The sequence below is a fragment of the Leptosomus discolor genome, chromosome 6 (genome assembly GCF_034619465.1).
Source record: "Leptosomus discolor isolate bLepDis1 chromosome 6, bLepDis1.hap2, whole genome shotgun sequence".
NCBI classification, from domain to species: domain Eukaryota; kingdom Metazoa; phylum Chordata; class Aves; order Leptosomiformes; family Leptosomidae; genus Leptosomus; species Leptosomus discolor.
This window is the reverse complement of record NC_141396.1, coordinates 34,462,457-34,490,368: the sequence shown is the minus strand read 5'-3', so window position 1 is coordinate 34,490,368 and position 27,912 is coordinate 34,462,457. Positions and strand designations below refer to the sequence as shown.

General features: G+C 36.8%; 1 protein-coding gene across 1 annotated transcript in view; it reads left to right on the top strand.

Moving 5' to 3' along the window:
- Positions 1-25,352, top strand: part of RTKN2 (rhotekin 2) — a 32,158-nt gene extending 6,806 nt beyond the window's left edge. The window contains exons 3-12 of the mRNA XM_086467055.1: positions 464-522; positions 4,702-4,755; positions 5,685-5,802; positions 7,312-7,512; positions 12,207-12,301; positions 13,849-13,955; positions 14,980-15,111; positions 21,107-21,272; positions 23,226-23,333; positions 24,817-25,352. Of these exons, the coding sequence (XP_086323181.1) occupies positions 464-522; positions 4,702-4,755; positions 5,685-5,802; positions 7,312-7,512; positions 12,207-12,301; positions 13,849-13,955; positions 14,980-15,111; positions 21,107-21,272; positions 23,226-23,333; positions 24,817-25,352 (1,576 nt within the window). The remainder of the gene's footprint in view (positions 1-463; positions 523-4,701; positions 4,756-5,684; positions 5,803-7,311; positions 7,513-12,206; positions 12,302-13,848; positions 13,956-14,979; positions 15,112-21,106; positions 21,273-23,225; positions 23,334-24,816) is intronic.
- Positions 25,353-27,912: the final 2,560 nt, after the last annotated feature.

Genomic DNA, 27,912 nt, shown 5'->3' with positions numbered 1-27,912 from the left:
CTGTCTGCCTGCATGTAAAAGCGCAATATTAACTATGCAACATTTTGTAGTTGGTCTCTGTTAATAGAGGAGGAGGCAATTCTCTAACCAATAATAGAACCAATACATTAATTTGCTTATTCATTGATGTGTACAGAAGGGGAAAAGTTGATAACTTGTTTGATTCTGGAAAAAAACAAGAAGATGAATTTACTTATCTTTTAATACCCAGGTTAAATAAGCTTTGGAGTAAGATCTTCTAGGGAATTAAGAAAATTAATGGTGTACCTTCTTTCCAGATTATCCTCAAGAATCTATTGATTCCTATCTTAAACCAGAGATGCCAAATTTAATTTCAGAGAAAAGTGTTTGAAATGAGCTATAATATGAAAACCCTGACACTTTCTAATGTTTAAAGGGTTGAGTTTTAGAAGTGTAAATGCACAGATCTCAAACCTTGTTTTTCTTTTCTTCTTTTTGTCAGGTCTTCAGAAAATGGGACAAAAGATTGGGTGGCATGCAGAGCAAAGGTTGCTATATCAGGTAAGCGACTGGATAGTCAATTATAGGAGCTAATTGGCTAGACAGCAACTTGTAATATGAGTTATACGAATAAGATGGTATTTTTAAGCGTGTGTGTGGTTCAGGAGTATAAATCCTCTTGTGCTTCAAGGGGACTTATGCTTTTAAGTCACACATATTTTTTTTTAAGATCTTACCTAGTATTTCCATTTTACTTTCAGGGACTTTCACAGTGGGAAGTACTTTTTTTCTATTTGTCACTGAACACTGAATACATTTCAAAGCTAAATAAGTGTAAATATGCTGATAACTTTTTTTTTTTCCTCACCACAAAGACAAACTTTGATGTAATTGTACAGGGTATGTCTAACAAATTGAGGGCAGAGTTATAACTGGTATGCAAATGTTATTTAGTTAATGCAGATTACATTACTACAGCAAAGTTATAGTGGTATGGCTTCAATGCAAACTAGTGACAAGAATATTTACAGTGATTTCCAGTAGGGTGGTACACTGTTTCCTAGCCTGTTCTCAAACTTCAGCACTATGAATGTATCATTTTGTTTGCCTGTGCTAATAGTGGATGTTACTATGTTCAGCATTCCTGTAGTTGTTCATTGTGGCTGTTCTGCTAGCCAGAACCTGCTTCATTAAATATAAAATAGTGTGTAGAAGGGCTCACTCCTTGAACTGTTTATGTTAATTCTGCATATTTTGACATATCTTTAAGCAAGGTAACTTCTAGTAGAAGAAGAGTGATGAGCACATGGTTCAATAGTGTTTTCTGCCAGCACAGCTGTTTGCAGAATGTGTATCTGTCTTTCTTCCTTATGGTAGTTGGATGAAAGCATCTGTTTGCTTGTCTGTGCTGTGGTTGCACCTTTCTTCAGATTTATAGAGTTATCTGCAGTGAAGAATTTAGGATCATACACTTTTGTTATCTTTAGAAAATCAGAATTGTTAAAGGACTGTATTTTTAGTATGAAAAATTTGTTTAGGTTATGAAACATTTAGCTAGTTTCTTTTGATGGGACAAGAGAATAGAAGGGTGAAATACAGTACTTCCTATTATGTGCCATCTGTTAATGATTCTGTCCTATTACTAACTTAGTAATTCTCAAACTGGATGTTATGACCCTCAGAAGTATGGCATAGATCGAGGCAAAGAAGAGAAAGAGGCATCAACTACCTCATTGTGAACTCAAGTCTGTGAATGCCGGGATGATGCCGTGGCTCGCCACTCTTCAGATATTTATGTCAGGAAGCCTACCCAGGTCCAGTTTACAGCAGGAAAGCCTAAATGTTTTTCTTGGCCTCTACTGAGAGATTTATCCTTTCTATAGGTGACCTGGTATTAACTGCTTATATTCCACTGCGTGTTCCTGAGAAGCAGAGAACTGGGGTACCTGAGAAGTAATTGTGGGATCAGGCTTGTTTGTGCTTGGTGAGGAAAGGCAGGAGCCTCCGGGCCAGATACATGATTGGGAGATCCTGAGATGACATTCATACATGCCCCCCTGGTTCCTCCTTGCATTGTCCTCTGCCCCATTATCTTGTGTCCATTTAGCATGCCAAATCAGCTCTTGTCTGCTTCCACAGCTGCAGTATGTTCACATCTGTAATGTCCCATAATTCTTCTTTCCCAATCCTTGTGTAGCAAATTGGGCCTGCTGCCTTTATTCTCTCTTGTACAGACTTTCAGTGGATATGCATCTGGAGTTGCCCTGCATGTTTGGAAGGCACACGTGCGCGTGCATGAGCCTGCCTTCTTGACAATGCAGTTGTGAAAACAAGCAGCATGAATTGGGAGGTGTCGTGACTGAATTGTCTGGGAGAGGTTGGAAATGAAGAGTGAGTGGTAGTCCATGTAATAAGACAGGGCATGTAACTTAAGAATTGAAGTTATAGAATGGATTTTTTTAGGGGAAAGTAAAACACCCAATTATAAATATATTCGTGTATCGTATGGTTAGTACATGCCAGAAGCTGAGACTGTTAAAAAAATAAAAATGCAATCATGTGGCCAACACCAAAAGTTCAGGAGCAGCTATGCAGGAGTACTGAGTAACGTACTCCTACAGGAAGCAACTGTAGTCAGATACTGTGTGGGGAGTGCATTCCTTAATCCACAGATTTTCACACTTTTATTATTTTTACTTATTTATCCCCCACATGTGTGAATAAATTATATAATTTATGATATCAATCAATTATTTTGTCAGAAGACAATACATTAAATGTTAATCAAAAAGCATAATCATAATTTAAAATAATTCTATAAACGAATCGTTTTCTTTAAATCTGATTAATTTTAGTGCTTGAATGTACCCAGTTTGAATCTGCATGGATTTATAGCTAATGGTAACTGAAATTAAGGTGTGTGAAAATTGATCTTTGTTTTTGATAAATGGCAGCTCTTTCAATCCAAAAATGAATTGAAAACTGATTTACAAGTATCATGTTAAACTTGTACAAGCTATTGACTATGTATAGCCTGATGATTTTCTGACTAAGGTGTAAATTTTTCAGCTAGCATGATATTGAAAGTGGTATACAGAACTAATCTTTAATCTAGCACTCTAATTGTTAACAAGACCTATTGGGCACATTAAAATTGTCATTTAGAGTTTGCTGTGATTAAAGGTTTGAAAAAAGGCTTTTATTGTGACTGTTTTCACATATTTGTGTAAATTAAGACCTTTATCTTTAAGGAAAGAGACATTCTGTGCTTTGTCTCTGACAGAGATAAATATGTATATGTATTTAAAGTTTGAGAGAGACTTTTGTAACTGTTTTAATGAAACTATTTCTGTTTCCTTTTTTAAAAAGAACTAACTATTCTTTAGAAATCCTTACTATGCAAATGCATCTTTAGAACTGAAAGGCAGTTTCAGAACGTGATGACATTGATTTTTAGGAAGTTGTGGCAGTCTAAAGCTGTATACTGGCAGTTCACTGTTGAAAATCAATTTGTTTTCATGAACACTTAAAAACAGATGAATTTGCAACTCTCAAAATTGAAATAGCATGCATAATAAGATGTCCCATAATGTAATCAACATTAACTTAAACTTAATTTTTTCATTTAATATAACTTCTGAAATAGAGTGACTATACGCAGTTTCATTTAATTCATCGAGTTTTGTGGATGAAACTCTGTAGGAATGCATGACAATCTGTTGCCAAAATACCACTATTGTTTTGCGTCTTAGCATAATATATGTGGATTTTTCCATCAGCCTCATATGAAGACCAATACTGGAATCAGCAATGCTCCTTTATAACAATATTGAAAATTTTTATCGAAAGACAATTGAGCTAGTGCTGTTCACTGCTGCCATCATGTGTCACTTAGTATATTGCATGTACTTTTAAACACTTGTACTTAAACCAACTTCAAATTTATAAAGCTTCCACTGCATTCGTCTTTTAACAAGGGACTAACAACCCGAGTCTAAACCTGAGGCCTTGAAACTGGAGGAAAATGTCACTCAGCACTGTGTTGGATTGAGTAGATGAATTGGAAAATTTGTTGAAGAAAATACTTTCCTAATATTAAAATAACAGGCATGACTTAAAATAATGGTTCTGTAATTGCCTTTCTACTATGGTTCTGACGTAGAAGGATATTTCTGAGTTTAAAAAAAAAAAAAATTCTGAACTCTTTTTATGCCAACTAAGACAATTCTAGTGGGGAATGTGATTTCAAGTGATATTTTCTCTGTGGTTAGCAAAGCAAGACTTTTTGCAGTGTAAGTATCCCAGTCTTTCCATTAAAACAGGAAGTTTTTCTTCTTGCATTTGGATGAGTGGTTTCCAGCACAAGGCAAGCAAAGTTGCAGTTTACATTTATGCATAATAATGGGCTCAGAACCTCTGAGTTCTGAGAATACCTCTGAGAACTATGTTGCACAGCCACTCTGAAATGTTACTTCAGGTACTTTCAAATGACATTTAAAATATTCTTTATCCTAGCATAATTTCTAAAAGAAAATGGCACTTCAAGTTGAACTAATTGATGAATTTTCTTTTGACATGGATAATAAAATTGAAATAGTTATGCTGTTCTTTGGGTAGAAGGTCCTGTTACCTTCAGAGCATACGGAAAAGAAACAAGAAACTTTTTGTAATTTGTTTTGATGGCAGATCTCTACAGTATTTGCTATAAACTATTTTCCCTACCTTTTTTTTTCCTTTTAGATATTCGAATACCATTAATGTGGAAAGGCTCTGATCACTTCAGCAATAAAGAAAGTATGTAATATGTAGTGAACTACTGTGATAAGTAATTGCTTATGCCTTTAAATTTAAACTGGATAGGGAAATCTGTACTCATTTCAACTCCTTTGACCTTTCAGTTGGTCCGTATTTTACCCTTTGTTTATTGCGTAGCTGCTTTTAGCTTGAAGTTGTTGGTTGTAGCAAGTTGAGTTAGTTCAAAGTCCTGTGCTTCTGTATGTTTAAACCCTAGTCACTAAGAAATCCTCCTGAGGAGACATTCCAGAGGAAGCAACAGAAAAGTGTTGTTATTAAACGGATAGCTGAGAAACTTCTGATTAAACATGTTTAATCTGAGTCTTGTCTAACCTCGACAGAGTATACTGGAGGCTGTTTCCAGTGAGAAATTTAAATAAAAGTTGTCTGTTAGTGTTGAATGTAATATTGGATAGTCTTCAAGTACATGCATTTTGCTGTGTCATGGAGATTAACCCTAAATCTGTTCCAGCTGTCACCTGGCATTGATTTCACTTTGATTTTCAATAGGGTCAGAGGGGCTAAGCATGGCAAAATAGTCTAATCCTATATAGTACATTGATAAAATGATACAGGCTTTGGATCAAATGTTAGGGTTTTTTGGCTTAAAATCAGTTTTGTTAAACAAAATTACATTTTTACTAACGTTTCTGAAGTTGCTAGCACGAACTACTCTTATTTTTAGGAAAAAAAAAAAAAAAGTTGAGCAGAGGTAGGCATTTTTCCCTCTGTGAATGTTGTTCTACCTATACAGCAGCTTTGACGTTTCAATTATCATAAAATCCTCTCATGAAAATTTATGGTGGGAAGAATTTGAGGGCAATACCTTAGAGATCTGAATTACCATTTCTTCTACTTTTGTTTACTGGAAGCTTTTAGTATTGTGATGTGTAGTATGGCTAATAAAACATTTCTTTGGCTCTCTTCAGAATCACAGCGCTATGCAGTTTTTTGTTTGTTCAGAATGGGAGCTGAGGTTTTTGATACAGAGGTGGCTATTGTGGATAAATCAATAACAGATATCTGTTTTGAAAATGTAACCATATTGTGAGTATAATTTATTTCTGTTGAATGAAGTACAAATTCTGCTCTTTTCTTTTGAAAGTGGGTATGATTATGAATAAAATTGGCTGAGGACTGTTAAGTTTTTCTGTAGGTAAAGACTCAGTAGAGGTCTTATTAATTTCAATGGATGGTGGATCCCCACCTCTGGAAGGTTGTTTTTTATGGACATAATGATGCTGGTTGTAGATGTGCCACTTGAACTGTACTACTTTTCATTTTTGCAATGTATAGGCATGAACGTTGCACCCAATGTTCTAGGTATTATTCTGTACAGCTGGGTACGGTCTTTTTCCACACCTCGTGTTCTGTTACAGCCTTACGAGCATGTGCAACAGCCACAGTCCATATAGTTGAAGAATATGAGACAGGAAATTATTCACTTATCTTTAAAAGTAACCTGGAAAAGAGTAGAAAGGTGTTCTTATGTATGTTTTTGTTGCTTTATAATTTTTAAGAGTCCTGAGAGACACGTAACTCACTCCCACCCCACCAACCCCTGCTTTATTTTTCATATTAGCAATTTAGATTCAGTGTCCTGAGGAAGAGTGACAGGAAAGCTAGAACTACTGAAAACTTTAACTCAAGATCCTGAAAACTGAGTGGTTGAGAGTGGATCTTTAAATCAGATTTTAAACTCTCTTAAACACGTGTTCAAGTTGAGAGTGGGGGCAAAGATTTAAATCTGCTTTTTCAAAGATACAAGACTTGACCGTTATCATTTTTTGTGAAATACTGCAACAAAAGCAGAAAAGGCTCTCTAACTTGCCTTGTATCCTCCTCCAAGGTAAAGAGAGACTTTTTATAAAAGCCTGTGGGATGATTTCCTGGGCATGTGTATAATGACATGATTTGTACCTGAAAGATGAGGTTAGGCTTCTGGTTTGATGACTAAACTTGAGAACAAGAGAATCGGTTGAACTGAAAACAGAGAAAGCATAGGCTGTGGCCAGAAGAACGTAGCAGTAGGTAGTTAAGTTATGAATGACAAATTTTATTGGTTGTAAGTGAGGTAGGATTTTTTCAGTAATGTGGAGGGGATGGGGTGCGACTAAGATATCTTTAAAACAATTCAATCTGATTTAGGACCATAGGCACAGACAGGTTTTCAATCATGGGATTTTTGCATAACAGTAGAGGGCAGATTTAAGTGTGTTTGAATGTCTTGCCTGTGTATTTCCATAACATGGGGTGGTTTTTTTTTCAGTTTTTAACATAAACATTGAATTTCCTGTTTGCAATTGTTTATGGTTTAATTATAACATCCATCTCATGACTTCAACACTGTTACTGCTGTGTACTCTAGTCTTTAATTCCGTATTAATGTATGTCTTTGCCTGAATCTTATGGCATTCCTTCTCTTGATTAGAAATACACGTTATTTTTTTTTATATATATATATATATATAAAAATAAAAAATATCAGCAGCATTCCGTGGGGACATACTCAGTTTATTAACAAATGCTCTGAAATTTTCTCATCCTCCCCTTCAGTGATGAAGCAGGACCAGATTTCCAGGTGAAGGTTGAAGTGTATAGTTGCTGTACAGACGAGTCTTTATATATAACAAACACTCCTAAGAAACTAGCAAAGAAGCTTAAAACATCCCTCAGCAAAGCTACAGGGAAGAAACTGAGAGCTGTGCTGGAAGAAGACAGCACTGAATCCCTTTTGCCTGCTGACCTGGTCATCCAGTAAGCCGTATATATTGATATTGTCGTTTTATTTTTAAAATAGAAATAAGCCAAAGATATTGTAAATTTTTTGAAAATTGCCAAGAAGGTGATTATTACTGTACTTAGAGTGGGAAAAAAAAATATTTTGAATGGGAAATTAGAAAGCAGGTGTGAATTCCAACTGTGTTGCTTAGCCTTGGGGCCTGGTTCTGATCTTGAAACACACAAGTAGGCTTTATCTTTCAGCTTCAAAGCTAGCTAGCTGATAAATCCACTGTTATTTGCAAACTCTATAATATTTTTAGTTTGCTCTCTGGACGAAATCAAGCTTGTACGATAAGTCTGTGTCCCTCTGTCCATCTACCGCTTTCTCCCTTTCCCATATTATTTACTCTCTCCCCCATATTATTTTTGCACCTAGACAATTTTGCTCCTGCTTGACAAACATGCAGACATGTCCAAAAGTTACAAGTTGTGTGAAATAAAAAAAAAAGTGATACGTAAGCAGAAGAAACCTCTCTTGTACCCTCTCCTCTCATGAAGCTGACTGAACTGTTTGTTGTGCCTGGAGTGCACGCTGTGCACATGGGGGCCATTCCACTTGCTGGCTTTCAAGTAAAACTCTGGGCTGTCAAAGGCACTTTACAGTTACATGCTGCTTAACAGGAGTTTTGTTAATTGACTTTATCACAGAACATTTTAAAATGACTTACTGGTTTTCAGTGTTCATAGAAGTGTGTGCTGTTCCCAGTAATTTACTTGTTTCCTTTTAAAAACAATCTTAAGTCTTTCATGCATTTTTAAATGAAGTTAACTGCCTACTAATTTTTCCCAGATACTTTAATTTTGTTGGGCCAAGTACCTAAATTGTAAATACTAATAGAATTTTTTTTAAGAGAGCAATTTTTTCAAGGAATTACTTTGGGGTTTTTTTGCAGCTGAATAGTAAAGAATCAATGCCTAATTCTTGCCAGGTGTTGAGTGTAGTCTTAGTCTAGCTTCACATACCTATTTGCCTGGATTTTAAAAGGAGACATTCAAGCATATTCTATCTTTGTCAAACTGCTATTACTGTATACTGATATTACTGTTTCAACCAAAAATACACATCCAAGAGATCTTATCCACAGAGCAAAGCAAATTTTATCACTAACCTTCCAGTGTGTTCTACCAAACATACCTTTCAGTCTGCATCATCTCAGGTGGCTATGCTTTCCATGATCTCCAGTTGGGCGATGACACACTATCATTAGATACCATTTGCTTCAGATATAACCACTAACTTATTTGCTGGCCATACTTGCTTGCATATAGATTGCTTGTCTTTTAAGGAAGAAGCATCAGCGGACAATCTAAACAGCTGCTTCCTCCCTCGGGTTTTGCTTTTGGTTTCTCAATTGTAGTTGTATTTTGCTTTCCTCCATCTTGAAGTTTGTTGTTTCTATGGTAAATAATCATCTCACTGTGACCGTTACTTTCTTAACAGTTAAATGAACAATGATGCATTTAATGATGGCTTTGCTAGGTGATTAGAAAAGATCTTGGAAAGAAATGGGTTATTATAGGCAGAAAATAAGTTGTCACATTTTTTTTTTGGTAGGCTCCCCACAGGATTTATTTTAGTAAGACCTTGGTATGTAGCCCTTATAAAGGGGAAGAGATTGCAAAGATTACAAGAGATCTTTCACATATTCCCAGAGAGTTCACAGTCCAGCAAGTGAAATTAAACTGCAACGAAAAAGGGAATATTCTGTATTATATGAACAACCTTTTCTTTGCAGTTTTTATTTGTACAGGCCTTTTTCTTTTCAGAGCACGCACAGGTGAAGTTCTCTGTTTTCAAAAACCTCTGTGATCCCTCTGTGTCAAAATTATTGGCTTAGAAATCTCCCTGGTTAGTGAGGAAACTGTCAGCCTTGTAACTTCTTGCAAAAGCTTAGTGACAGTGCTTTGAATGGTTGCTTAGGTTGGTTATCTTCAGTTATACTGATATTCTCTCTACTCTTAATTATTTCTCTTTTCATTTCTATACAGTCTTTTGCCTGCTAAGTTTTCTATTCTAGCTTAAATTTTATTTTATTCTTTCACATTTGTCATAGAAGGAAAATGTTTAGTGCAGTTACACTATTGAATTCCAGAGTAACTAGATTGCTCTTTGGATAAATCATTGGAGAGACTCCCTGAAGTGCATGTTTATTCACTTGCAGAACTGGCCTATGCATGGACTGGTCATTGTGGCCTTTTATGTATTGTCCTCCACTGGGCTGCAGGCATGACTTTGGCATCCTGTCTTTGAATTGGCAAATTCATAGTGATATTTTGCTAGTAGTACATAGGCTGATCTAATGGCCTCACTTTTACGGTTGGGTTCTTTTTAGTACCTGAAGATTACATTTGCTTTTACCTTCTATTATTTAACATCTGCTTGAAAAGTGAGTATATTAGTTTGGGGCTTTTTTTGTTGTGAGTTTTTTTCCTCAAATCCTCCACTCTATATATCTGGATGAGTAGACTAAGATTGGGATTTCTAATATTTGGATTAATATTCAGGAACAGATTCTGGAATCAGATGTGTTAATTAATATGCATTGATAGAAAGGGTGATATAGTTACATCTTCCCATGCCACTGTCTGTGTGGTTACTCTGTCTCTTGATCAGTAAACAGATTTAACAATGAGGCTTTGCCACAAGCATGTTGTGGAGATGAGCTGTTTTTTTTTTTTTAAATAAAGTTATTACATGGAAGAGTACTATAGATATGCAAAGTACTGAATGAGATGCAGCAGGCAGATTATTTGTTATACAAAGAAACTGCCATTTATGGCAGTTAGCTAATTCTGTGAGATGTAGAGGCAGAACGTAGTCAACAATCCGGACTAGCCAGTTAAATTTGCAAAATATTTGTAGATAAAACTTTTCTAAATTATATTGCAGCTGGCTGAAAGGAATGATTGTTATATTTTAGAATGAAAATGTTACTGGAAGCATATTTTAAAAGTGAAGTAGCTATTTTTTTTGGCAAAGTTGTTGTGGTAATTAGTCATGCTTTAGAAAAAAGGAAGTTTAAAATCAGCACTGAAGTTTTATCTGTGAGAAGAAACTGAACTTTTTGGTACAGTTTAAATAGAATGGTAATGTATTGCTCAACTGCTTGGCAAAATGTGATCAGTGGAGAATCTTTTGTTAGGGAACAATCAAGCAGGGACTATATACAAATGCTGATGAGGTTTTTTTTCAGATTGCCCTCTTGAAATGTTTTACAGCAGTGGTTTTTCACCCAGAATGTTGATCATATTTAATTTTTTCTTCATTCTCTTGAGATAGATGTGTAAGAGACTGCCCTGGTAACAAACTTCCTGGTTCTCCTCCTCTTTCATTAGGGTTAGGTCTAGATAGACATCTGCCTTGTTCCTCTGCGGAGCCAAAGATTTAAAACTGTGTGTTCCCACTGTGCTGTTAGGAAAAATAACATTTGAAAAATACTATGATAGAAAGCTATTTTTTAGTGATGTTAGTCAGTAGTGTCTCCTCACCCTTTACACCACTAAGCTATCCTATGCTGTACTGAAGATATTTTAAGGATCTTATGCTAGATCCTGTTAGGGAGAGTAGTTAGTGATTTTGAGGTGGGTTTTTTTCTTGTGAACTTTGTTTAAACTGCCATTAGCCAGGTGGAATTCTTACTGCATTGCTGGACTGTAAATCTGTTACTTGGTCTGAAGAGTATTTGGGGGAAAAGGTTAAACATGTACCAAATTTATACTAGTTTATTCCAAGAATTGCATTCCACATGTACCGTGCTGAATTGTAAATGTGATATTTTTTTCCCTAGGCAAAATCCAAAACAGAGATATAACATTCTGAAACCTGTAAGCACAATAAGTGAAAGAGCCCTTTATGCTACAAAGCTCACTGTAGGATTTCTGCGCAGATTTCTGTATGCAAAGAATCAAGCTATTAGATACTATTGAAAAATGCATATATAAACAACTGCTTTGTGAAGTGTAGTCTAACACAGGCAACACAAAAGAGCAGAGCAACATGGAGAAGCAGTATAAAGCCTTTTAATTTTTAACCTGTATTTTCAGATAAAGTTTGTGTCATCCACTGTTCTATTAACTATAGCAATTTTTGAACCTATTACCAAATCTAGTTGATTTAGGCCTAGGAATAAAAGCTGTAAAACTAATAAAAGTTACTTGGTGCCTGACTAGAGGAGAGAGATGCTTTTAGCATCCTCAGGGTGCAGAGAGGTTGGATAGCACAGCCTTTACACCTGGGTTTGGCAGCTGCTGGCTCAGCAGTGAGCATGAGCCCAGCTCGTAGGCAGCAGCCACATGTGAAGTCTCCTGACTGGCAGGTCCAAGATGGGTGGCTATGGAAAGAGCCACCTGATGGAGCCTCATGGCCTGGAAGTTGTGGGGTGAGAGGAAACTGGAAGTACACCCAGGGTGGAGGCAGGAGACAAGGATATAGGAAGCAGATGAACAGACTGTGTGATGGCGTTGGTTTACAAGGAAAACCAGAGATACGGGAGTTATGTGGAAAGCGGTTGGGGGGTGGCAATCTGTGGTCACTGACAGGTGCTGCCTTGCACCTTGGCGTTACCTTGGACCCACATGTGTTATCTCAGGCATGTCTAGACTCCTTTTAATTACTGCCTGAGCAACATGGAGAAATGTCTTAAACTTGCCTTTTCTTTCGCATTTAGTGGAGCAAAGTACAGTTTGCTAGCATATACCATTTTAGGGCTGGAGAGTGTTGAGGACAATTTCAGGACCCACAGCCTTACCATTACAGGAAATGGTAAGTACACATGGTACCAATTTAAGGAAATAAAAAAACAGCAACATTTTGCCTTTTTCTCTCTTGTAAACTGAAGAGCTTAAAGAGATTATTTTTCTTGATACTTAATATAGAACAACTTTAATAAAATATTTAACAGCTCTAAAACAGGCACCTGTACACGGATGAATAAACTGTAAGTTGAGTAAAATTTCAAGTCCAGATGAAAATTTAATTCTTGTGGGAGTTTATTCTGTCATTTGCATCTTGGTCTTAGGTGAGCTGTAGCTACATATAAATTGTTTCCTCTTCCTCACAACCAAGGAAGGGTATCAGAATGAAGAACAGCTTTTTCCTCTGTAGTCAGAAGGAAAGTAGTAAAATAGCTTCAGTTCAGCTAGGTTGGTTGAGGCCCAGATTTAGCACAGCACATAAGCATGTGTGCTTGTAATTTGCATTGGCAGCTGTACTTCAGCTCTGGGACCTCACCAGTTAGCAGCACTCAACATAGATGCTAACAGAGGGACTATGATTATGCTGCAAAAGGTAATGTTTTAAGTAGCACGAGTAGAGTTTTTGATACTTCATCTGTTATTTTCTGAAAGGATAGCCCCTCCCATAAGCCACCCTCTAATTGTTAAGACATGCAACTTTCACTGTATGTCACTGTAGCTTCTGGGAACTTTGCCTTTTACTTGGGTTAACTTGACCTCAAAGAATTTAATTCTTTACACTTCATTAGTTCTGAATAAATACATTATGTACATAAGTACATTGAAGATTTATGGGACATTTGTTTCTTGAAGGGTTGGATGAGTAATTCTGAGTATCTTTGATATTTGTAAGCCTTTATTAGTACTTTATACTCTTTCTTCTGCAAATTCCTTTTTCTGTCGTCAATTTACATAACTTAATCTGGTGAGAAATGACATACCTGGATATTTTGGTTCATTACGAGCATTTCTAAAACATGACCAAAGACAGAGTAATGTCAATGGAACGTTGTATTACCTGCTTTTAATTACAGAAGAGAGAGCTTATTATATAGCAGAGCTGAGCAAAGAGGGATATTGCAATTCGTTAGAAACTCCTTGGAATCCTAAATACTCTTCTACTGCTGAAGACAGAAGTAGATACAAATTCTAAGCCTTAATAAACAATGTGAAGCAAAGTGCTCATGTAAAAGTAGCTGTGTCCCACGATGGAATGGGCTCAGGCATCCTACTTAAATGAGGTGGCCAGTGTATTTATCTTTCAAAATGTTTCTAGCAATGAGAGGGAGCTATATCATATGTAAGAACAACTTGTTCCTGCAGAATAATATCTCAATTTTTACTTGAAATTATTTTGAAAATTCTGGTTTTTAAGTTAAAAAACTTACTGAAGACTAAAAAACCCGGTTTTAGTCTAATCCCACAGAATGAAATCTCTTTCTTTAAATACAAAAAATGCTTATTTACGTTCATGATCTTAATGTAAAAATGGATGTGGAAAGCTGAACTATATATTTGAGGCAAATATTTGGAACTAAGTGTTTGTCTTTCTTTTGCCTGTTTTTTTCACCCCAGGGGAATCCTCTTTTTGGCTCCCCCTGTATGGAAGCATGTGTTGCCGTTTAGTTGCTCAGCCTTCCTGCATGGCTAGAGATATGATGGCAGGATTTCTTAATCAGCAGGTAAGACAACCTTGCTTGTGTTTACATCCTCGGCTGTTAATAGCTGTGACTAAGAATCAATTGTTAAAACATTTGCTTTTACCTGAAATGTTTTCTTGACAACTGTTATTTCTCTCCTGTTCTACTTAGAGCAAGGGGAAAATTCTATCTCGCAGCTTCATTTACAAACAGTATCCTCAGTGGCTAAGTGCAAAGAAATGAATGTTTCCTTGGCATGTTTAGAAATAAAATTATCTAAGCAGTTACATAAAGATCAAGTATAGTTGTTATTTCAAAATTGATTTAGGCTGGTACTTGACAGCAGCAGTTTTAATAATCCTGTGGCTCTCATACCTTGTACATACCTCTCATTGTGCTAGCACAAGAGTTCGTATCGCAGCATGATGAATCTGGCTGGTGAACTGAGCCATATTTAAACTCATCCCTTCAAAAATGATTCATGTGAACTCAGTTTGCTTCTCTATTTTGGTTTGTTGCACAACTAGGCAAACAAGAAGGTGATAGCGGAGGGCCAGGGGACCTGGGTCATTTGTCAGGAGTGCTAAATTACAGGCTTTAAACTGGTTGTGAAACTATAATGCATTTCTGAAAGCTGTTCAGAAAATTCATTTGAGAAAGTGGAAATTCTAGACAAGTCTTTGCTTACATTTGTTGAATGTACTGTGTATTTCCAAAGTGAGATACTATTTCTATTTCTCTTATTGTGTAGTTACTATAGCTAATAAAGGTGGTTTCTTTCTTACAGTAGACACCAGTTCTAGATTTCATCCTATGTGAACCAGCAGATTGTGTATTGTTAGTGTCACATGGCAATAAATCTGTGAAAACTGCAAAAGACATTTAAAATATTGCTAACATTTCAAAAATCAGTGACTCTGAAATGTTTTGCAACAGAAAGTCTTTGTTTTAGGAAAGAATTCAGTGTGGCTAAGTTTTGATCACGCAGAGCTGATCCGTGTATACCTTGTAAGATGCTCTTATTTTGTAGTTTGTTTGGCAATTTCTGACTATTTCTTTCTTTTAGCAAATGATAGGGAGTCTAAGTAGCTGGAGGAGGCTGTATTGTATACTAAGAGGTGGCAAGCTCTTTTGTTATTACTCACCAGAAGAAACTGAGGCTAAACTGGAGCCAGCATTAACAGTTTCCATCAACAAGGTAAAATGGGTTGTATGGTGTTTTTTTTTCATTTGGGTTTTTTGTTTATTTTGGAGGAGGTTGTTTTCTGTTTTAAGATACACCTACAGTCATTTGGGCTCTGAGCTGCTGGTATGCGGAATGCTTTATAGGTAACATGTGGGTGGGATATGCTTCAGTGAAATTTTCAGTTGGTGAATTTTTTAGCAAGGACATTACATTTCTTAGCTGAGGACGTAAGCTCCTTCTATTGCATTAGACTGGTTAACAGAGAGGTAAAAAGGAGGATGTTTTTCTTTAGGAAAAGTGATAACTTGTTGTATAACAGTTCCATAAGACAGCCCTTGGAAATATATTGCTTACAGTCCCTTAGCAATGCTCTGGTAGACTTTTATCCTCAGTAAGGTGAAATTTTAACAAAAGCTTTTGTGTTGTTGTGTGTTGTTTGGCTACAGTCTTAATTAGGAGGAGAGCTGGAATATTGTTCAAAATATTTTAGTGCCTTAAAATAAGCTGCTTTTCTTAATACTGGTTTTGTACAGGGCACAATAACTTTGCAAGTTCTGTTCTCTAGGATGACATTATTGTTGCTTTTCATACCCTGATTGGAAAGGCTGAATTTAAAACATAAAATGTTACTTACTATTTGGCTGAAGAAATATGAAGTATTTAATTTGAGGTAATATTTAAGTGTTCAATTTAGGAATGTTATTGGAAGGACCTTCTGGAACAGCAAGTGTTAGAATGAACAGATGCTTTCAAAAACTGGTTTTGGTGCAGTCACCAAGAGTTAATGTCACGTAAGGATGAGGAATTTAATGCTATTTGCAATTGACATAGCTGGATTCATCTTACATAGACACATCTGGAAACTGTGTTAAGCATAGGTCGATCTGGATTCTGCTGCTGTACTACTGTGAACGCTTGATGCCAACACCAATTCTGAAAGAAGTATTCCTCCTGTTTGGTCGCTTGTTCAGGCTGCTGTGCTGCTTGATGCCAGCGCAGGCATTAGGGCAACTGACTGATGAATTGGACAAGGGAACTGATGTGGGTTAAAATAAGCTCATTTTGAGGGCAGGGGAGATGGTTGGCTTCAACTGTGGTTACCTCTAAGTTCCCTTATCCAGTTCACTACATGGCTACACAAATGCTTGTGTGGTACAAGAAAGGGGCTAGGCTATGATTGGGAAAGTGCAGGGACATAGAGCAATAAAGAACTGCTTCTTCCAACAGCAATATCAGCTTTTGGTGGCTGATACTTTAAGTTTCTGGAAAATATGACTGCGTTCTCAACTAGAGTGAGACTTGTGTATAAACGGAACTTTTAAACTAGGTATAACAACATGACCTGTTAGTGTTAGGATTTCTTTTTTAATGGGCTAAGATTTAAATTGATTCCTTAATTAAAAACACCTTTTTGCTAGTGCCATATCTTTTAACAAAGCCATATTTTTTTCCAGTTGTTCATGCATTTACTTTAAATAAATGTTTAGACTGAGATATATATTTAAACAGGTTTACTTGCTTACCTATTCAATCACTTTTTTTGCACAAGTCAGACTTTGCCATAATTCTGTTTTCCAGCTGTTGACAGTATCAGTTAAGAAATGGTAAACTTTAGTAAATTATAGAATGACTAAATCCGTATTCTAAAATATGACAGTAATATTTTAAAAAATGATCTATCAGGCTACCTCATGTGTTTCCTTGGAAGTCTCTGTTTCGGTCGATATCCCAGTTTTGCTTTTCCTTTTAAAATAACCATATTCTACTAAGGTATTTTGCTCCTCCAAGTTACCAATAAACTTAGAACCTAAAATCCAACTTAATATGCCTTTGCTGGGAGGTTGTCTGTACGTTTGCAGAGTATACTTAAAGCTAACATGTAGAAGGTACATAAAGCATGTGTCTTACAGCATTCTACAAAAATGTCAGACTGCTGGATAATATGGCTGTGAATCCTTCTTCAATTTAAATTAAAACCAGGAAAAAAAATTACAATTTAAAACATATTTGGATATTTTACTACTTAAACAGTTTCCCTTGAAACTAACTTAATGCCTGCAGATATTTTTTAATTCCTTTGTTATGAAATGTCTCTTATGGATTAAATGAAAGCAAACTGATCATATGGTCTTGTCTGCTACATGTTGTTATAGAAACAGCAATTTCAAAATGAAAGTTGAGATTGAGCATCAACTCTAGACGTTCTAACTAAAATCTCTTCTGGTTGCATATGTGGCATTTTCATTTGTAATATGAAGCTGCTCCTTTACATGTAATTGAAAGATACTTTCTGAAAAGTAATGAAATCATCTGGATTTATGAGGAACTCTCTGGAAAATATTCACGCTGATAGTCTTATTTCCCATTCCCTTTGAATCGAGACTTGAAGAAGCCATTAAGACCAGCAAAGTCATTACTTCAACTTCACATGACTTTGCTGCTACTGCTGTTGAGCAAGAATGGTTCTGCAGTTCCTATTATGCAAGTGCTACTATTATTGTTCCAGCTAAATGTGATTATAATGTATTATATTACACAACTAAGTAGGAAAAGAGAAATGATATTTTCTGTAGCAAAGAAAATTTGCTGGAATCCAATTTAAACAAGAAGTATTCCTTATGGGCCAGTTCCTGAATTTTTTTCAAGTTTTCTTTAGCTTGAAACGAATAATAAAGGCCTTGACTACACTGGATAGCTTAGCAAACTGGCGTGCACGTGCCAGTGTTTCACGTTAGTTGTTCAGTATTTGGAATACATATTTTATTGTGTCCTGGTCATAGATTATAAAACTTTTTTTGTGCCATGTATGCCTGAAGCTTGAGGAATTCTGGGACATCGCTTTGAATTAACATTGGCCCATGATTTCCTTCCTGGCATATTTTGCCAGTGCAATCTTTGCTCTGGTGGCACGCAGTGCAGCAGGCCTAGAGCTATTTCCATGTTCATGCTGATCATTGAGGTGAGCAGGATGAGGATCAAGAAGCGTTTGCAGCCATGGGCTCAGGGTTCATAGACTGATTGCTAAACAGTGTAGCAGGAGTGGAAGGACAAAATCAAGCTGGCATTTCTGCAGACTGTTACCTGGAATGACAGTTATTGTTAGAACATCTGTTCTGGGCTAGGTCAGGTGGAGAAATTAATTGGAAAATGTAGCAATGGCTGCAGCAGCATAACTTCAAGGGAACCGTGCACTATTTCTGGGGAACCAGGGAGGTCACCCTTGGGCTGGAGCAGAAGGGTATCAATATGAGTTCATGATCATGTGAACATTTAAGGAGCCAGCAATATGAGCAATATTCTTTGTGTGCCTCAGGGAACTCCAATAGTGGTGAAACGAGAGCAGCCCTGAAAATATCTGTGGCCTTTGCCCCACTGGTTGGCTTAGACAAGCCTTCATACATGTGAAATACTTTGGAAAAGCACAGACTAGCGAAGTGCCTCCAAATGTCTGGTATCTCACATTGCATTGCTCAATTCAGTCCTGCAATTGCTTGAAAGAGATTGTGGATGCAGGCAGAGGAAACAGGTATAACACTCAGATCCCACACAGTGGACCTTGTAACATACCTGCTCAAATTGAGTGGTTTGGAAACTATGCTTTATGGCTCCCTGGTGCTCCACAGGATGCTGGCTGGTCTTATAATGCTGTCTCCTTCTCCTGGTTTTTAGCTGCTGCATTGCACTGAAGCTAGCTAAAATGACATAGAAATCCTAATATTGCTTTTCCATGTCATACTTCCATGTTATACTTTCCATGGAGTGGCCACAAGGTTGTTACATTAATACAAGTTCACAAAACGATGAAGGTGAAAGGAGGAAATATTCATAGCTGATCTGATGAGTACCTTATTGACACTGTTGTTGTTTCGGGATTTTTTTTTTTGATGGAGTTTTTTGTTTTGTTTGCAGGTTTTTTGTTAAGTGGAACTGGGCATGTAGTGTAATTCACCCAAGCTTGGTAAATTCATCAGCCCATTGCTGTAATGGCATCTGCTATCACTTAAATATTCAAGCATCAGATATAGATTGTTGTTTGAGGATTTATCTTCTTTGAATAATACCATAGTTGTGGGATAAAACCTGCAGCAAGCATCGTTAAATAAACTTGTGTGTGGTATGCTTGGAGTTCTTACCTGTCAAATGTTAATCTATTTGATTTAATTTTTTTGCTGGTATCTATGGTTACCTGAGTTAATGGGATATAGAGCACTTATGGATGAATTACTTCATCTCCTATTTTTAGACAGAAGAATTTAAATGAGCATATTCATCAGATATGCTACAAGCAGCTGTTGGTATTTCAAATGGTTACTTCAGTAATGCGTTTAAAATCTGGGGAAAGTTCTGTAGAATAATTTTTAGTTTTCTGAGTATCAGAACTAGGCTTATCCCCATGGGATCCCATGTGTAAACTTAATTTCTGTAGGTGTCTGTTTAACATCTTTAGCAGATGTTTGATATTTGGTTCAATTGTGTAAAAAGGAGCATTGTTGATATGTCCCCACTGTATTTTGAGGAATATCCCAAGGCCACATTTGTGGTCAGAATCACTGTCCATCCAGATAGGAGACATTCAAACACAGCCCTGATTGTTGGCTTCCTTCAAAACCTGGGGCACTCCCTGTGCGAAGGGACACCCTTGTGCAGCAGAAGGGTGCTGCGTGGTCTTAACCTGTGTTAGGTTAGCCTCGGTTCCTGCCAGGCTCCAGGGCCAGCCAGCTGTAGGGTGCTGGCTGGTTCCTGAGTGCTGAAACTTGTCATCCCATCAGGATTTGGGATTGTGCTGCTCTGCTGGGTATGCCAAAAATCCTTTTAACAGCAGTGTTGTAATAGGCCATTGCTTGTTCAGTCGGGTTGAATTGTATATGCAAAGATATTCCCAGGGTTTCTGCTTTTACTTTTGTAAATAAAGTGGTGTTAATTATTTTAATTTGTTGTGATGAGCAGGTATGTTGACCAGTTGTGTTCTGGAAGTTTTTTCAGTTGTGTTTTATTAGGCTTTTACTAAAACCTTTCGGTATTTTACAGATGAATTTTTTTTTTTTCCACTCAGTTAGGCATAAGAGCTTTTTTTTTTTTTTTCTTTAATTGTAGTAATGCCATAACAAAGAAACTAGATATTCTGAAAATACCATTGGATTTAGTCTAGATGATAAAAATCGGTTGAACTACATCCCCGAACAGAGGGGGAGACCTTGGCTATAACAGTGCTGCTGCATAATCTTAGAACCCTTCTAACATTACCTGAAGAAATTTGATAGACTTGTGATATACTTCTTACGTATATTTCTAATTGTTTCTATGTAGCTCTCCCTAATTAAGGCAAAACGAAAATACCTATTTTGAAATGACAGATAGGATTTTTTATATTAGAGCAAAATGTTTTTTCATGCTGGAAATTTGTTCTAGCAGAACTGTATGGGTAACTGCTACAAATGCTCCTTTAAATGTGGACTAGGTATGTTTCTTTTTAAATTTCCTGTCACTATAGTATTAACCCTGAATGTCCTGATTCACTAGGATGAATATAACATAGATAAAAGTTTAGAATAGATTATGTAAACAGTGTGGAGTAGAAGTACAGAAGGAGACCCAAATTGTAGCTGTTACAATGTGGTTGTCCAGATGAAGAGTTCAGAGAAAAGGAGCTGCATGCTGTTGTTTTAGGTTTTTCTCTAAAGTGCTGTGGAGAAGAATAAGCAGTGTGAGATGAGCTGGTGAAGGTGGAGGGAGGGAAAGCACAGAATGTACATTCTGTAATTCAGAACTAACTGCAATAATTGTGCTCCATTCCCTTATTTTTCATATTTTATGCCATTTTAATAGTTTTATGAGAAAATATTTTTATAAGCTATTCTTGACATGTAGTTCCTTTTTTTTTTAATTGGAAATTAATCTGAATTAGATAAAAAGCCAAATCATACCTCCGTTATGCTGTCATTGGCCGTAAGGTGATATCAGTGTGGAGTTGAAGCAGTAACTCATTGCCACAGTTTGTCGTTCCTAGGAAACCAGAATTCGAGCTCTGGATAAGGACTCCAAGGGAAGAACTAATAACTTCTCTGTTATCAACCCCGTGTCTGGAGAGGCTGTGACGCAACTTTTTGCTACTGACAGTAGGGATGAACTTCATAAGTGGATGGAGGCTTTCTGGCAGCACTTTTGTGATCTGAGTAAGTAAGCAGGCAGGGCTGGCAGCATGCCCTCCAAATGGGGTGTTATGTAACATCAAAGGGCTCTTTGAACAGTTTGAATTGCAATTGCCTCATAAGCCTTTGTTTGCAACGGTGAGGAGAAAAATGTTCTTTGGGATAATATTGGGTGGTGGTCTAAGCCGTTGGAAGGTAAATATTTGACTAAACCAAAGTCCCCGTGTTCAGTCTGGGTTTTTGCAGGAAACCAGAAGCACAATATGTCTGTCAGTCTTGAAAGAACTTGGTCTCTTTTAGCAGTGTTCTAGATATTTTTTACGGACTGCTAAATTCTCCCCATCTCTTCCTCCACTGTAGCAGGAAGAGTCCACCTGTGTGTGGGCATCCTGACAGTGGTGTGTTAGTTTTGTGAGATTCTGCAAGTATGAAACTTCTGGGCATGGAAGCCTTAGTGGGAAGTGGTGAGGATGCTGGATTTATTTGGGGTCTTGGCTGGGATGCAGATTCAGCCAGCCCTTGCAAGTAGGCACATGTGATTTCCTTGCTCAACAGTATTACAGATGCATTAAATTTTTTGCAATAGGGATTGATTCTGTTGGTAATTCTAAGTTTTTGCTACCCCTTGTCACACAGGAATATGCTCACGTAGCCACACGCCAATCCAGTCATGCAAATACACATTGCTTACTTGAACTTGGTAAAAGCTGTATCTGAGGCTTTGTAACAGATGATATAAATGAGAGATAAATTGATACCCTGATCCTGTGGCTAACGTCTGGAACAACACTGTTCTTACATGAGAGAAGAAACTAATTTATTCCTGTAAAACAGTGAAATGGTATTGAAGTCGTATATACTGCGTTGCTTGTTTAACACCAAATATTTATTATAAGAATGATATAGATTAATTCATCTTCTTCTTTTTCCTCTGCTTTAGTAGTTTGACTCGCAGGTTTATTGAGAGTAGAGAACTATCAATTATTATGCTGTCATTGACAAGATGTAGTTGGTTCCTGATAGTAATTTTTATCAGGTCAGAAAAACAGAACCAGGTCGATTAATAAAATATCAGTCTCTAGTCAGAGGCCACACCAATAAAATCAGTGAATTAAAGCTGTAAAAATTCAGTATTGTAGTTTGTGTTTCTAGCCCTTTTTAGCTCTGATTTACAATGAGAAAAGGTTCTATCAATTAAAGAAACATACCAAGCAAAAACTAGGGCATCCTCTTTAAATTAGCTGTAGAGTGGGGTAAAAGAACTACTTATTCATTATAGATAGAATACCCATGGATTTTTTGAAACATTTTTCTTAGGTTCAGAAAAAATGGGTCACTTGGCATTTAAATGCCTTTTTTCTTCCCTGGTTCTAAAATTCTCTTAAAATTAATGTGCTCAGAAAACTTGGAATGATTGGTATGAACAAAGTAGTTTTACTGTGTCTTGTTTTCCTTAAGGTCAAAATCTATTAATAGAAAAAGAGGTTTCCTTGTCTGCTAACAGATAAAAGGCAAGTTATCCTCTATTAAAGACAGAACATTCCTTTACTATAACATAATAATATAGTTGTGTAACATCCAGCTTGCAGTGTATTGGAAGTTGTCCCCAGTAACTTCATGAAGCTTCTCTAACCTTAAATTATATTGGTTTTTGGGTTGTGGGTTTTTTTTTTTTTTTTCTGGTGAGTTTATACTGTGTTTGAGGATTTGAAGGCAAATTGTGATATTTAACCTTCATAGTATGACAGTACTGCTGGGATGCTTAAATTGAAGGTAGTAGCTTATGACCTTGGTGCTAAGAGAATGAGTACAGAGTTGAAAATACAAATGCGTCCTGAGCATTCCTGCTAAACAAGAGTAAATGCTTACTGTTTAGTATTGCTTTGGGGAGATAGTTTCCTAACACAACCTAGTAACTTCAATTTTTTTCTAGCTGAAGTGTTTAAGTTCCAGTCATTGTTCTCTTTTCTCTCTCAGGCCAGTGGAAACATTGTTGTGAAGAACTTATGAAAATTGAGGTTATGTCACCACGGAAACCACCTTTGTTCTTGACAAAAGAAGCAACCTCCGTCTACCATGATATGAGTAAGTGGCATTTGTCTTTTCAAGTTGCAGGGTAACAGAAACAGCATTGTCTGTATTCAGATGGCTTCTGGTGTTGATGTTGAAACACTGAGTTTTTCAGGGACAATTCAGACAATGGAAGAGCAACACAATTGCATACCAAGGAGTTCATATTAAATCTGAATTTTTAATAGCACAAATAATGAATACATTTTTATACCTTGAGCCAAAAAATATGCAATCCAAGCTGTAACTAGAGAGCCCTGAACACATTCAAAAAAGTTGTCACTAGAAATAAACACTCATCGTAAGACTAGTATAAAGTTCAGGAAATGTAAAGGTAAAATAGTGCAGTCTGCAAACCAATGTCTTTAACTAGTTGCATGAAGTTAATTTGCTGTTCTTAAAGGTACTTAAAGGCTTACCTAACATAACTTACCTAATTGTTTGGTCTTTGGTAATGATGTTGAAAAGTATGCTTGGAAAATCTGGCTAGCATGTATTTGAGACTTGTATTTTTACAGAGCAAAATGGTATGCAGCAGGATTATTTTAATAGTTTCATTACAGAAATAATATTTACAGACTAGAAAAAGTCGGTCACTTTGTTTTACTGGATCCAATGCAGTATTGGCTGAGAAACACTGTACAACTATAAATGCCTGACTGCTTGCTGCTTGAGATTGGAACTGTGAAGATGCTCAAAATGCCGTGTGGGTCACTGAGTTACCATTCATCAGAGCACAGAACAGTCTAGAGAGTCCTATCTAAGCTATGAATGCAGAGCAGAAAGGCAGTAAATCAACTATATAAAAGTTTTACGAAGGTAGCACGGTAGCATAATTGTACTGATACTCAAGTACATCTGTGAGAGGCAGAATAGAAACTCTGTTTCACCCTTAGTATAAGGTTTTTTTCCTGTTTGGTTATAGTGTTCATAGGTAAAACCCTGTGTTTAAAAATGTGTTGAAAATCTGCAGTAGGAAAGATATTGCTGCTGTCTGAGGCCAGTATTACTGCAGTATACGTAGAAAACTCAGTATGAGGGATAAGAAATGGGGCAAAGCGCATAAAGAAAAATGATATATGTAAAGATGTCTCGTTTTCTGCAGGCTGGAAGTGCAAGAATATTTAGTCATAGACTTTCATGGGCCTTCCGTGAAACTGAATTTTCAAAGCTCCATACAACAAAATACGTTTAATATCTAATACATATAGGTTTCCTAGTAGTACATTATTTTTTCTACTTTTACTTGGAAAGAATAATCAATGCCTACCCTGTTGCCTCAATGACAGCTGTCACGAAAACAGTTCCCTCCTGTCACCTCAATTCTCTCTTAGAAAAGATTACATATGCTTTCAGTTTCATCCATTAATACTCTTAATAGTAGTCCAGACTTCATGAGACATAGTTTTTTATTCTGAACAGTAATAACGAAATAGGTAGCAGTAAAATCATTGGTAGCGTTTTAATCTGAGTTAATTGTTGTCCCTTAAAATTACAGGCATTGATTCTCCAGTGAAACATGAGGGCTTAGCTGATATCATACAAAGAAAAATAGAAGAGAGTGATAATGAGTTCCTGCTTGGCCAGCAAAAAGAGTCTACATCTTCCCTGTGGGCTTCACTCTTTGATGGATCTCATGGGATGGTTGTTCAGAAAAACAGGCATCTAGGCCCAAAAAGAGATACTACAAGTCCTAATGACAGCAGAGGAAAAAAAAGAAGAGCTCCACCTCCACCCTCTGATAAGTCACCATACAGTGCAAAAGCAAAGGTGAACACAGAGCAATTGGTCAAGGAAAACTGGGAGAAGTCTGACTGCACATCTACTGGTATATATAATTTTTCCTTTGATTCAAAGTTATCTGTGAAAATGCAGCAGTTGCAGACACCCATTGCTGCTCCTTGCAAAATTGGTCCTTGTAGAAAAAGCCATGGGAATTCCATTTCATTGGTTAACAAGACCAAGTCGGTATCAACCCCTAGACAGAAATGCATCACAGAAATGCTAGACCCTAGATCATGGTTGCAGCCATAGACATCATAATTAGCTTAGAGTCCCTGGAATTTTAAGTTTCTCAGCCTTCTACTAACTCTTGAGTAAAAGTAGATTTTAGCATATAGCTTGTAAGTATTGAGGCTTAAGTTTTTTTCCTTTAGTTGGGGCAACTACTAGCTGCTGTCTCAGCTGTACTTATCTCTAGCATCAAAATAATTGTACTAGGGGGAGTTATCTCTATCTGAAATAATAGTGCTACTTCTGAAGAGTGGTTCAGTACTTTCCCCTTAAAAACAGGCGGTGTTCAGGGTAACTCTGTCCCTGCAGCAGGGGTGTTGCCATTGCCTTGTACCAGTCCTTCAGCTTAGCCCATCTGCAGCTCCTCAGGCTAGTTCGGGGGGAATTTCACACACATTCACCATAGGTCTTGCAAAGCTGATTTTCTTGGGCTTCATGCTTGGCTGCACCTAAAATACTCTTATCTCTCCCCCACTGTTTGGGAACGACTGCTTATAAGATAACGTACTATGAAAAATATTGTGCTCTTCTGAACATCTCTGTAACTCCATAGGAATGTCTGAAGCAGTTCTATCAATTTAGCGTGGGATCTCCTACATTCTTGCTGGTGCATGCGGTGTCTGAACGGACCAGGATTATCTGTGTATAAGCAAGAATGTGATCCATCACTGCTGCTTATTTCAGACTAACATGAACATTTAAAAGCAGTACTGTGAATGAATACCTATTCAGGATTTTCTTTTTATGGTGTTTTTTTCTGACGAATGGGGCTCTGTGGCATCACTTCTCCTTTGTGGAGCCTCTCAGCCGTTGTAGGTAGCTGGTTTGTAAACACGGCAGTGTTACTGGTAAACAAACAGGATTTTTTCACCACTTGTTCTTTCTGAAATGGCAGAGAATAAGTACTTCAGGTGAAAAGACTGAACTTTGATATTCTTCCATCAGACTGTTCAGCATTTTTGAAGAAGCATGGGTTATTAGGGTTCCTGTGGTGCCTGCAAAACATCTATTGCATACAGAAAAGAATCTGTTCTCCTGGAACTGCAGCTTAAGTATCCAACCCTTTTCTTGGATGATACATTTATCTCAGATGCTGGAACTTATACAAGCAGACATTTGCTCTTGGATATCTCCTTCTAGAGCCTTGGTATTGAGACCTCTGTTGAGAGAGTCATATCAGCAACTGTATAGATACAGTTCATTGATTTTATTTTATTTTTTTTTAAAGTGCAGATGGCTTTGGGAGCTTTACCATTTCTCCAGAAGACATTGTGTGCATGGTGGTTTGTTTTATCTGTTTTTTGTCTTCGGCTAAGCTCTTGGCTGCACAGCTGTAAAGGTATCTGCTGAATTCCCTCCGTAGTTCATTGGCTATTTCGGATGAGGCTTGAGAGGCAGGTTTCATTTACAAATCCTTTTGCAGGATTAGAGCCCTTCATTTCTAGAATGTCCTTGTTCATTCTTCATTTGATCACATTCCATTTTCCCTCTGAAACAACCATAATCATTCTTATGATAAATCATGCTGTTACTTAAGTGGATGGTTTGTGAATGGTTTATAAATAGGAACAGAAAAACTGAAGAATAACTACATGATTATGTAAATCAGACACAATCAACTAAGTGGACTATGCAACTCTGAACAAGAAATAGGAAAAATAAACAGGGGAAAAAGAAGCGTATTTTCCAAAATGCAGCTGCAGTTTATTTAGCTTTAAATCTAGCCCTAAATGTTACTGTGCTCTGGAAAGAAAGAATACCTTTTTCTTGGTAATCCCCTTCCATTTAGTTGTTATATTTCAAGATAGATCTCATAAATATATGTCAGGAAGGCACCATAATGAGGATTTCTTTTTAAATTCAACAGGCCATTGAATTTCAATGAGCAGTTTCTCTGTTAAATTCAGTGGCTTTGTTTTGAACTGAACATACATATTTTAGGAAGGCGTTTAATATTAATTTAAAGTCTTCCAGTGATGAGAATTCACTCATACCTCCTGTTGCAATAGTTAATTGCAGGTACATTCTTCACTTGATTTGCTATTTGCATTTCTAGCTCCACCCTAAGTTATTTTGGTCTTTTTCTGTGTTTGATTGCTTATATTGATCTCTGTAGTATCAGCTTTTCTAATTGCTTGTGTGTAGTTCTAAATCATGATTATGTGCCTTTTAACCTTTTCTCTGAGATGTACTGAATTCCTTAACTTTCTTATGGCAGTGACTGTTAACCAAGACTAATTAATCTTCACGTTCTTCTCTGTACTTATTATGTATTGAAATATTTTTAAGTGTGACATCTGAATTAGATGCCACATGTCAATAGTGATCCATCAGGACAGTACAGAGACATAATGTGATCCTCTTACTCTGACTAATATCTCCCTCCCCTCTTTCCTCAAAAATTGCATTGTCCTTTTTTTGTGGAAGCATTGCCTTGGTTGCTGACTTTTATGGCTCAAGTCCTCTTCAGAGTCTTTTTCAAGAATGCACTACATCATCCCCTTATTATCCTATCTTTTTTTTCCTTAGAAATGTACACTGTATTTTACCAGCATTAAAATACTGCTCATGAAGTGATCCA